The 12799-nt window shown below is 39.5% G+C and overlaps 2 protein-coding genes across 5 annotated transcripts in view; one reads left to right on the top strand and one right to left on the bottom strand.

Moving 5' to 3' along the window:
• Positions 1-10001, top strand: part of LOC107687614 (zinc finger BED domain-containing protein 1-like) — a 15985-nt gene extending 5984 nt beyond the window's left edge. The window contains exon 3 of the mRNA XM_016485009.1: positions 9927-10001. Coding sequence (XP_016340495.1) covers positions 9927-10001 — 75 coding nt within the window. The remainder of the gene's footprint in view (positions 1-9926) is intronic.
• The window catches only part of LOC107687607 (neuronal cell adhesion molecule-like), a 125030-nt gene that overhangs the window by 80332 nt on the left and 31899 nt on the right, over positions 1-12799 (bottom strand). For 2 of the 4 annotated variants that reach the window (XM_016484997.1, XM_016484999.1), the window contains exons 1-2: positions 3853-3975; positions 3291-3345 (exon numbers count right to left, since the gene is read on the bottom strand). The exons of 1 other annotated variant lie outside the window; for it this stretch is intronic. The gene's annotated coding sequence lies outside the window, so the exon portion shown is untranslated. Of the gene's footprint in view, positions 1-3290; positions 3346-3852; positions 3976-12799 lie in introns of those variants that run through there. One more of the 4 variants, XM_016484996.1, reaches the window with a different exon arrangement.

Here is a 12799-nt window from a genome sequence, read left to right as displayed (position 1 = left end):
GGCTTGTAAATCCCGCTCTGCTTCATTAGTCCATCTTTTTACAGTCCTTAATACAGGTTTAGCTGATTTCAGTTTCTGCCTGTAGGTCGGTATAAGATGAACTAAACAGTGATCAGAGAGCCCCAAAGCTGCCCATGGGACAGAGTGATATGCATCCTTTATTGTGGTGTAACAATGGTCCAATATATTGCTGACTCCGGAGGGACATGTAACGTGCGGTCTGTATTTTGGCAGTTCACGGGAAAGATTTGCTTTATTAAAGTCCACAAGAATGATTAAAACAGAGTCTGGGTGTTGTTGCTCTGTCTCTGTGATCTGATCAACGAGTTTCTGTAAAGCTGAGCTCATGTGCGCTTGCGGAGGAATGTAAACACTCACGAGAATGAACGAGTGAAACTCCCGCAGCGAGTAGAATGGTTTACAGTTAATGAAGAGCGCTTCTAGATCGGGACAGCACATCTTCTTTAACGCCGTTACATCTGTACACCACCTTTCATTGATGTAAAAGGGTAGAGAGCGGAGATTCGCCAGATGGATGCTAGGCAACGGCGTTCGAATCCGCGCTGTCTGAGCTTCACGAGCGCGCCGGCTCGCTTCCCCCGTCTGCGCATCCTGAAGCGTTTGATCAGCGCCGCTGCTCCGCCAGCTACAACATTCAGCAAAACGTCAGAATGATCGAAATCCAATAGAAGATTTTGTGGTGTGTTCTGCCGAATGTTTAGCAGTTCATCCCTGGTAAAACTGATTGTGTTTGAGAAACAAATAACAGGAAAAACTAACAAAAACAGTACAAACACTGAAGAGCCAAGCACTGAGGCGGCTGTCTGCGGCGCCATCTTGTTATCTGGTGGTCTAATCACTAATTACTTCATTTGCACACAAACTCAGTGTCTGACAGCAGCTCGACGCTTGAGCAGCGCTCATCTGTACTGAGGCACAGCTCTGTGATTTACAGCGGTCAACAGAATCACAGCTATTCAGATCAGTCAGTCAGGTCACCCAGAATGCACTGCTGCGGATCACCATCACAATGTGTTTGAGCTGAACGCACACATTCAGAGAGACACACGATCAGCTACATCACATCAGTCCACTGAGATCAGAGAAACCACAGGTTCACCCTCACCAAAAAAAGAAGCACGAAGTACAGAAAGAATATACTTAAGTGTGTACTGACATTTAACTGCATGTTATTTGCAATTAAATGAAACTGAAAATGCTTAAAAAGCTGAACTTTAGAGTGCTTTGACCCCAAGTAGGAGTTTCATAATTACTTTAATTTTATAATTACATAATGATGACGTTGCAATTTAGTGCATTTAAAATATCTTAACTAATATCGAATAACACACTGCAGTCAAAAATGATAATCAAGTACTTTACATGTGCTTTAGTATGTTAGTCAACACATCAAAATATGTGTACTTCTTTAAAGCACGACAAATTATTAATAAAACATGATTTAAAATGTGCATTAAATTACAACTTTCAATATGACATCATTACAATGTGCACTTTTTAAAAGTCTACTTAACTGTTTTAAGAAACTTAAGAAACTTTTTTTATAATATTATATTATCTGTAATTACAGTTTATTAAAAATAAACTTTTAAGATATGAAGTACACTACAAGTGCACAATTAATCACACTAGTTTTTCACATGGGTTTCTTGTTAATTAGCATGTGTAGTTTGCTTAAATCTGCCGACAGTTCGTATTTCTAATAATCAGCAGTGCACAGAAAACAGATAAAAACTCATATGATCTCAAGCACTACACTATGTACTGCATACTGCTGGCTAGCACATGAAGCAGTCTGCAGCAGTGAAGCTCTCATACAGATTAATGAAGTAGGCATACTGTACTCACAGTATGAGCAGATACGGAGGTGTTCATTCAGACGCAGGAAGCATCTGTGACCGCTGATCTCAGACCTACTGCTAAATCTGATTGGCCGCTCACCTGTAGAGAGCCTCCCACCTCCTCACCATATGACACGGATCCACTCGTACCGTCTGCTCGCGTTCACTACAGATCATCTTTACAATCATCAGCGAGCGAGACTGAACTACACCTCACAGCTCCTGTAAGGAATCGCAGGATCTGCCCCTCCAGAGCAACGACACAGCCAATCAGAAGCCAGATGACATATATGAATGACTTCATTTATATGCTAATGACTCATGGTTATTCATGACATTTGTCATAACACACACTCCTCTCTGTCCGCTGACAGGAAAACACACACACACGTCTGGTCAGCTATCCTTGTGGGGACTCTCCATAGGCATAATGGTTTTTATACTGTACAAACTGTATTTTCTATTGTCCTACACCAACCCTACACCTAAACCTACCCCTCACAGGAAACTTTCTGCATTTTTAGATTTTCAAAAAACTTAATTCTGTATGATTTATAAGCTTTTGTACCCGTGGGGACCACAATTTAGGTCCCCACCGTAACATGAGTCCCCATGAGTCTGTGTATTCAGGTTTAAGTCCCCACCAGAATAGAAAAACAGGTACACACACACACATAATTAAAAGAATAACTGCAAAAACTTACAAAAATGGGTTTCACACTCATTCCTTAATGCAGACAAAATGTTATGGTATATAAACTCCAAATGATAAAAAATAAGAATTAACTTTATTTCATATAGGCCTAGTACCTTTAAACAGAGTTTCACAAACAGAAAACAGGAAAACTTTAAAACAAAAAAAATCAAGCCTCTTTTTAAATCAAGCTTTGGATATAGTGCCAAATAATAGTCCCCCCCAGAATAGAAAAACAAGTACACACACACACACACACACACACACACACACACACACACTGATTTTCTGATTCTCAATTAAAAAGTCACAGTGCCAACTAACTGTTGTTGTTTAAATGTTGACTGTACAGTTTAACAGTGGTAAATCTTGCTGTTTATGAGGCAAAAGGCTCGTATGACAAAACTACATTACCCATGATTCTCTGCGTCAGCATGGCAGTGATACACATTTAAAGCAACGAGACTCATTCTGATCCATTAGCACTAAAACGACTTCCTGAGCATTTTAAAAACAAAACGACTTGAAGGATCTTATTGTGATCATGTTTCTGATCTCATAAGTAGCAAGCACTGGAATGTATTGATCTGAAGAGCTTCACAGTCACTGACTGATCAGGAAACATCAGACACAAACAGCGTCAGATAACCACAAGTCTGCAATGCTACAGAGATACGACAGAGAAACCTCACATGAACTCAGATGATCACAGTACTAAAGCAGCAGATGCTCACCAGAGAAGATCTGCTTCTGTTCCGTCAGCGTCCAGATGAGCAGAGCGTCAAACCACTGACAGACGAGCAGAAACACAGGTCAGATCAGAAAAACACGTGTCAGATCCTCTGGAGCAGATACAGCTGGAATCAGAGACGATGAGATGATGCAGGAGTCAGTCTACAGTGCTGCGGAGACTTACTTTTAAAAGTCATGCATTAATATCACCCTCACTGTTGTGCAGAAGATGCCGGAAAAACAAACAATGTGCGATTTTCCTGAAGCTTCACGACTCACAGGACAAACAGACTCATGAACAACCAGGACGATACACGCATCACATCAGAAGAACCAGAGGACGGAAACTTCTCAGCAGGATCAGTTCAGTTAACGCATGTAAAAACACAAGAGATAAACAACTCAGAGCAATATTTATGATTTCTCTCTTTTTGAAATGATAAACATCTTGCAAACTTCTGCACTCAACTGTAGGAGGACAACTCCAGTTCAAAACATCACTAAAGCATGAAATCATCCAGAGTCCAGTGCAAGTCATAAACCCAACATCTCTAACAGACTCACATTCATGTATTTAGCAGGTGCTTTCATCCAAAGATAACAAGAGTGATGAAGACAGACTTTGATGGATGCTGTGCACACACAGTAATACTCCAGCAGTCAGACGCACTGGTCTGTTCCTCAACAGCGTCAGGAAAAGAGAACAAAAAAAAAAAAAAAATCTATAATCGTATCTTGATGGTACTAAAATAACACTGATATACAGTTATTATTATTTTGAATTAGTTTTAGTTTTTTTGTTTTCTGTTTTCAGTTTAGTTTTAGTGATTTTATTGTGTTTTTGTAATTTTCATTTTTTTTTTTTGTTAAATGTTTTATTCATTTTTTTTCCAGTTTTAGTTTTACTAACTTTTAGTACAATTTAAACTGAATGAAGATAAGAAATGAGAAACTAGCCGAAATATTTTGAAATTATTTGAAAAAATTTTAATTTAAGTTTTTTTATTTAATTTTATTTCAGTTAACATTTATTTTATTTCAAGAAATTAAAATGTTTTCTATGGCTATATATGCTGTTTCTGTGGATATACAGATGAACTGCTCTGGACTCAGTGGACGGCAGATGTTGCGTGAGTTCAGCTGATGTGTTGATGGGAAAGTGTTTATGGCCGTCATTAGGAAGCTCTTTTGACGGCTCTTATATGGTTGTGGCCCGTGACAATGAGGCCGATCTGTCTTTCAGAGCATCTCTATTCTCCTGCTCACACCACAATCAGCACAAAAGAGCACGAGCTGAAACATAATCCAGCTCAAAGATTTTTCTTCATCACTGGAGACAATGCGGCCGATCTCCACGTCTCACTAAAGCTGCTGTAGACTGAATCTCATTGCTGCTCAACTCTTTCTCCACATCACATGAGAAACAGCAGCGTTTTCTGCTGTTGCTCTCAGAGATCAGAAATCACACATTCCTCAGCTCATGAGCTCTGCTGCTGCACACTGATATTTCATGTTCATTTGAGAAACATCTGAGACAAAGCTGATGCTTCAAAGGAAAGTTTTGAACTTTATGATCTCTGAAAGAGCAACAGCTGATCCAGGGTCAGCGAGTAACAGCAGATACAAAGCAATGTGTGTGTTTCTGTGAGTATGTGTGTGTGTGTGTGTATCTGTGCATCTGTGTGTGTGTGTGGGGGGGGGGTCTCTGTGTGTGTGTGAGGCACCATATTTCCCAGCATGAATGGATCTGCTCTCTGATTGGCTGTCTGATTCTGCTCTCTCTTAAGTGTGTCTCAAGTGCCCTGCGGAGCCCCAATCGGCCCATCTAGCATAAAGCAGGGCCCCGGTTCACAAACACACAAACATCACTAATATCCATTAAAACAACATCATTCAGTGTAAGACGCCGCTGATTAACAATCCTCACCGCCGTCAACATCAACCAATTTCACACACACACACACACACACACACACACACACACACACTAACTATAGTTTTTAATTAATATTTCAAATCAGTTTCATTTTTTATATTTTCCATTTTAATTTTAGTTAAAATTGTACTTGAAATTTGACATTTTTATTAGTATATCTCTATAGTTTTTATATATATTTTTTTTATTTGTATTAATAATTTGAATTATTTTTTATTTTTATATTTTCTGTTTTCATTTTAATTTTAGTTAAAGTTTAAGTAATTTTGTTGTATGTTTTTGTCATTTTATTAGTTTTTTTAAATATCATTGTGTTTCTAAATATCTCTTTAGTTTTTGTTAAATAGTTTTTAGTTATTTTTGTACCAGTGTTATTTTAGTATCATTGAGATACTATTATAGTTTTTATTAATATTTTGAATTATTTTTAAATTTTATATTTGCTGTTTATATTTTAATTTCAGTTAAAGTTTAATTTTAAGTTTTAGTAATTTTGTTGTCATTTTTATTAGTTTGCGCTTTTCTTTTTTTTTACATCTTTGTAGGTTTCAGTCATTTTTATTCCAGTTTTAGTTATTTTAGTACATCAAGTAAAACTTAATTAAAATGAGAAATGTTGCCTTGGAAACTAGCTGAAATTTTATTTTGAATCAGTTTTGTTTTATTTCAAGTAATAAAATGTCTTTATGGTTTTTGTTTTATTAAACTATAATAATCCTGATTCAGACTGAGTCTGTTCATCTGCGTCGTCTCAGTGAGAATGTGGGTTAATTTAACAGGGAATTAGAGACTCTGAATCGATATGAAATTATTTTAAGGGAGTGTCCTACGATACATGTGAGTATTGATGTGGGAATGAACACTATTAAAACACACACTGATCCTGCAGCAGCCCGGGACAAAGAAGCAGGACAATGGAGCCCGTCTGAAGGGATATTTACAAGATTTACCACCCAAATCTCATGGAAAGCACGCTGAGGTCAGCCTGGCCCCTTTACATCCAAACACACACAGGACGGTCTCCATGGCTCTGAGACTTTAGAGAGAGACAGACAGAGCGTGTCAGATGTGCCGCCCACAGACTCACTGCAGCCGGATCACATTCAGGGCTCCTATCACAAATAAACAACTAACAGCAAAAACAGCTTCTGTGCTTCACATAAAATAAACATGAACTAAAATAAAATAAAAAAAATATATATATATTTCATCTCAGCTAAAAAAACAAAAAACAGAATTACTAAAACTTCAACTAAAATTAATTATAATGAAAAGGGAAAATGAAAACAGAAACTATTTCAAAATATTAACATAAAATATACAAATATATTAATAATACTAAAACAACAACAAAATTACTAAAACTTTTACTAAAATTAAAATTAAAAGGGAAAATATAAAAAAAAACGACTTTAAAATATTAATAAAAAAATATAATAGTAAATTAGGGATGCTCCGATCCGCCTTTTTCACCTCCGATACCGACATATAGAAAAATTAAATAAGATATGGCTCCTACACCCAGCCCCTAATTGAGGGTTTAAGCATCAATTACAATAAATTAAATGTAAATGGAGCCAAATATGCATATACAAGGAGAAATAATACTCATCTTTTAATCTTCATCCAGTCGTTCTAAGATTCAGTTCTAGTTTTCTGCATCTTCTAACAGCAGGCAAAGTTTGGTAATAGGTCTTTCCAAGAAACCAGTCTTTGTCTTAAGTTTAACATTTCTTATGAGTCCTTTGGAATCAGGTAAAACTTCTGTTACTCTTCCAATAGGCCACGATCCACGAGGTGCTGAACTGTCCACAACTAGGACAATATCTCCCCTCTGCAGTCCTCTTTTAGTAGTAAACCATTTTTGTCGTTCCTGTAGTAATGGTAAGTACTCTTGGGACCACCTCTTCCAAAACAGGTCAGATAAAAATTGTACTTGCCTCCATCGACGTCTGATGTATACATCTGACTTCTTAAACAGTCCAGGGGGTAAAGTAGGGCTAGACTTTAGCAGGAGAATGTGATTTGGTGTCAAAGGTTCAAGATCATGATGGTCATCAAACAATGTGGTAATGGGACGACTATTCAAGATTGATTCTACCTCACAAAAGAGTGTTTGTAATTCTTCATCATCAAGGGTGTGGTGTTGCAAAATAGAGCATAAGATCTGCCTCACCATACGAATGAGCCTCTCCCATACTCCCCCATGATGTGAGGCTCCTGGAGGATTAAACGTCCACTGAATTCCTTTCTGGAGCATTGCCTTCTGGATTGTGCTTTGGTTCCAGTCTGAAAGTGAATTATGTAACTCTCTTTTTGCACCCACCAGGTTAGTTCCATTATCAGATCGAATATGCAGCACTTGACCTCCTCTGGCTATGAATCGTCTTAAAGCGTCAATGCAAGAATCTGTGGTCAGTGAGTGAGCCATTTCTAGGTGAACATTCAAGCACTTTCCAACAACTGATGCCTTTTCAATTCTTGACATTTCTTCTGCATACCTTTGTTTCTGGTAAAACTTGACAATAGCCTTTTCTGCTTTCAAGAGATCATCCAAGCTTATGGATTGCGCTCCAAGTGATGTCTTGAATGCTTTAAATTTGTCACATACCTTGTTTGGGTTCTTGGTGTCCTTATTCACGCAGGCTACCTGGATTTCTTTCCTTTTTGCACTAAGCAATCGAAGGACATTCTTGAACTTTAAGAACTATGCTACTGCTATCTTTAGCTTTGTCCAACTTGAAAAGTAGTTAAGTAGTTGGCTGGTAGGATTTTCCTTGACTTTAAGGACAATACTGTACACAGTGGTGTTTCTTTTAACTTCAATTCCCTCACAGTTTAATAGTAATGACTTTATGAATTTCTTCACTGATAAAATAGATAACATCAGAAATAAAATAACAAATGTAGATTCTGCAGCGTATAATACTTCAACTTCATTCATCGCACCAAAAGATAAACTGCAGTGCTTTACAACTATAGGACAGGAAGAGCTAAATAAACTTGTTTTGTTTACAAGCAGATACCCTGTTTGTAGTGGTAAAAACAAGCTTCAACTTTCCAATTTTGTCCCTTGTTTCTTGGCCACTGTGGGAGGTGTTGATGCAATATTCCGACGCGTGCAAAGCACCATGAATAGATCCAGAAAGTCTTGTTGAAGTTCCAAACAATAACTGAAGTTTATTAAACCAAAATTAACTTGAATTGCAACATAAAACAAACAAACAACTTAAAGGCTAATTGCAGGCTTGTTGCACCATGCCATTAGCTCCATGCGCACGGTCGAAAGACTGTATGCTCTCGCACCAGCGCCCCCCTCGTGTCAGGGGTGGCATATCCTTTTAAATATTTTTCCCTTCACACCTATAGAGGGCACACACTCAGAGAAATAAACATATAGAAAAATTAAATAAGATAGTAAGTATGGCTCCTACACCCGGCCCCTAATTGAGGGTTTAAGCATCAATTACAATAAATTAAATATTTCTTTCTCAGTTGTGAGAGAACATGATTTCTGCCAGCATGTCCAAGCTGCTCATGTATGTGCTGAAGGATAAGCGTCGAGATGTGAAGATCTTTTGGGAGTATTATTGGTCGCTTTGTCTCCTCAGCCATTGCAGACTTGTTTAACCTTCCTCCAAGCCTTAAAACTCCATCATACATCACAGGATCTAGCTTGTACAAGCTGCTGAAACGATTCAAGCACTTTCCAACAACTGATGCCTTTTCAATTCTTGACATTTCTTCTGCATACCTTTGTTTCTGGTAAAACTCGACAATAGCCTTTTCTGCTTTCAAGAGATCATCCAAGCTTATGGATTGTGCTCCAAGTGATGTCTTGAATGCTTTCAATTTGTCATATACCTTGTTTGGGTTCTTGGTGTCCTTATTCACGCAGGCTACCTGGATTTCTTTCCTTTTTGCACTAAGCAATCGAAGGACATTCTTGAACTTTAAGAACCATGCTTCTGCTATCTTAACTTTGTCCAACTTGAAAAGTAGTTAAGTAGTTGGCTGGTAGGATTTTCCTTGACTTTAAGGACAATACTGTACACAGTGGTGTTTCTTTTAACTTCAACATCATCAGGTGAGAGTGACACAGTTACCAGGGACTATTTAGGCCATTCCTCTTCTTTCTTCCATAGAAAGTCTGGTCCATGGATCCACACTCTGCACTTTACCAATGTGCTGGCACTCACCCCTCTTGATGCCAAGTCTGCCGGGTTCTGCTTGGTTCTGATAAATTTCCACTGTGTTACATCAGTGTTTTCTCTGATAACAGAGATCCCATTTGCGACAAATGTGTGGAATCGTGCATTCTCATTTGCGATGTATTTCAGTACTGACTGACTATCAGTCCAAAATGTTGAGCTTTTGAGATCTAGCTCCAATGCTTTCCCTAGCATAACATTCACTCTGACTGCTAACACTGCAGCTGTCAGTTCTAGATGTGGAATTGTCACTTGCTTAAGCGGAGCCACCCTGGCTTTTCCCAACATGAAAGACACATGTACAGTGTGCATATCATCAGTCAGTCTCAAGTAACTCACTGTGCCATATCCTTGCTCACTGGCATCAAAGAAATGATGCAGCTCAGCTTGCTTCTGTGTTCTGAAACCAATTGGCTTTATACATCGTGGCACCCTGAAATTTTGTATTTCATCAAGATTCTTTATCCACTTTGTCCACTTTTCCACTGCAGCTTGAGGTATTTCCTCATTCCAACCACATTTGCTCCTACAGAGACCTTGGAGAAGCAATTTTGCAGTTAGAGTAAATGGACTCAAAAATCCAAGTGGATCATATATGGAGCTTACAACTGACAGTAAGTCTCTTCGGGTGTGGGATCTGCACTTAACAGTGATATTGAACTTAAACATGTCATTCTCCACGCACCACAACAATCCAAGTGCTCTTTCAGGGGGAAGCCTTTGGAATATGTGCAAGCACAATGCGACTGTTACTCACCCATTTTGTGAGATGGAATCCTCCTGTTTGACAGAGAGATGTAAGGTTGTAACGATCGGCCTTATTGGAAGATGTTACTTTGTTAAAAAGGGGTCAGATTATACTATGTGAGAGCTTTGAGTGTTTAAAAGATGAGACAGACAACAATGTTAAAAGTGAAAATCAAATATGTATTTACAATATTCACAAGAGACTTAAAACAACACAAAACTAGAATAACTTAGGCTGTTAAAAGTACAGAGTCTTTCAGTTTCATACCATTAAAACAGTCCTTAAGAAATCCAGTGTGTTGCTAGTCCCAAAGTGAATGTCCCCAAAAGTGTCCACCGGTGTATATACAAAAGTCCACTGTAGTGTTAATCCAAAGTGCTGGAAAGGTAAGTCCACAAAGGTAACTCCACTATTCCAGTTTGCAGGTGATCACCACTTGGTCGTAATGAGAGCAACGACCATGCTTGTTTGACATGCTGCCTCCTTTATGCTGTCCATTTCCTACTTCCTGTCATGTGATCAGTCACATGACAGGCAGACCCAAACTCATTTAAAGACATACACACATTAAAATGGTTAAGAGGAATAAAATGGCTAAGACAACATGAAAACCTATTAAAACTCAAATATACATAAAATAATAAAAAGTATATTGAGCAGGTTAAAACATGTGTCCTGTGTGACAGTGTCACATAGTCCCCCCCCTTAGTCTATGACTCCCGGGGGAAGGAACTAGCCCTACAAGGTCCTGTCAGCCATTGTCCCTGTGGTAGGTGTCCTCTTGAATGTGTGATTTAAAATGTCTTTGTAATAAATAAGGTAAAACTAGGCTTTGCCACACAGGCTCTAGTCTGCCGGAGGAATTTAGGCGAACACTAGAGAGAGGTTGAGTCCCATACCAGCCTGGGTGTCCTAAGGTAGGTGGCACCGATCCTCCCAGGATGACGTTGCACCCAGCCACGCTGGTCGGCCTGCCCCCCCTGGCGTTTCCTCCAAACCGGCTTGGGGGTCTTTTTGATGGATGATGTTGATGCTGATGAACGGGGATGAGGTGGATGATCAGGTGGTTTCTTGGTAGGGTTGATGACAACACACTCCTTGGCCTCCCCACCACACGGCTTGCAGTCCCGGACGAACGCCCAGATATCACTGTGGACTGAGGGCCACCAGGCAACTTCCAGGATCTGCAGAAGGGTCTTTAAACGCCCATGGTGTTTCTCTGCTGTCCTCTGGCGGAAGTGCTGTACCGTCTGCTGGACCAGGTTCTTAGGAATGACGAGCTGGATCTTGTAGACGTCGTCCCCCTTCTGGATCCGCCGGTAAAGCAAGCCCTGGTGCTCCTGCACTTCGATCCTGTTGGTCGGTGGAGTGGAGGGAGAGATGGAAAGTCCCTGGAGAGTGCCGTCATCACCCTGCGCGCTGCTGAGTTGCTCTCTGGAGAAGGGGAGGATGGAGAAGCTGTGGTTGAATTCTGGCCCAGCTGGAGTGGTGGCGCAGAATTCTCCATCGGTCGCTCTGTTGGTTGTCCATGAAGTGGTAGATGTGCAGGGATGGTTGGCTGGAGGAAAGCCAGGGGTTGACGTGGGCGGCACTGGGCTGGTCGTCGCAGTGGGAGGAGAGATGGTGGCTTCTAGATCCTTTGTCTGCTTCAGCTGTTTCGCCCATTTCTTGTCTCTCCTCTTAAAACAGTCGATGACCTCTCTCTCTAGTGTCGCCACGGCATCCTTGATAGATTCCTCCACTTTTTCAAATTTAAAATCCACAGCCTCTCTAAAACACACTTCACGGTTAAGATTACTTCCAACAGAGTCTTTAAAATCCTTCTCCAAGTTTAAAACAATGTTTTTAAGAGCAACCAACTCAGCGCGAAGCTGTACACACTCACAGTGATGTAAAACCCGTTCATCATTAAAACCAGCAGATGTATTAAAAGAAGCAGCATTAACTTGCTTTGTTGTCATCTTAAAACACTCTTCTCAACACAGCGTTAAAATCTTCAAACGTTCCCCGTACGGGCCACCATATGTAACAATCGGCCTTATTGGAAGATGTTACGTTTGTTAAAAAGGGGTCAGATTATACTATGTGAGAGCTTTGAGTGTTTAAAAGATGAGACAGACAACAATGTTAAAAGTGAAAATCAAATATGTATTTACAATATTCACAAGAGACTTAAAACAACACAAAACTAGAATAACTTAGGCTGTTAAAAGTACAGAGTCTTTCAGTTTCATACCATTAAAACAGTCCTTAAGAAATCCAGTGTGTTGCTAGTCCCAAAGTGAATGTCCCCAAAAGTGTCCACCGGTGTATATACAAAAGTCCGCTGTAGTGTTAATCCAAAGTGCTGGAAAGGTAAGTCCACAAAGGTAACTCCACTATTCCAGTTTGCAGGTGATCACCACTTGGTCGTAATGAGAGCAACGACCATGCTTGTTTGACATGCTGCCTCCTTTATGCTGTCCATTTCCTACTTCCTGTCATGTGATCAGTCACATGACAGGCAGACCCAAACTCATTTAAAGACATACACACATTAAAATGGTTAAGAGGAATAAAATGGCTAAGACAACATGAAAACCTATTAAAACTCAAATATACATAAAATAATAAAAA

This window comes from Sinocyclocheilus anshuiensis, unplaced genomic scaffold (assembly GCF_001515605.1).
Source record: "Sinocyclocheilus anshuiensis isolate Anshui unplaced genomic scaffold, SAMN03320099.WGS_v1.1 scaffold1993, whole genome shotgun sequence".
Classification (NCBI taxonomy): Eukaryota; Metazoa; Chordata; class Actinopteri; order Cypriniformes; family Cyprinidae; genus Sinocyclocheilus; species Sinocyclocheilus anshuiensis.
Note: the sequence above shows the minus strand (reverse complement) of the source record. Positions and strands in the feature narration are given on the sequence as shown.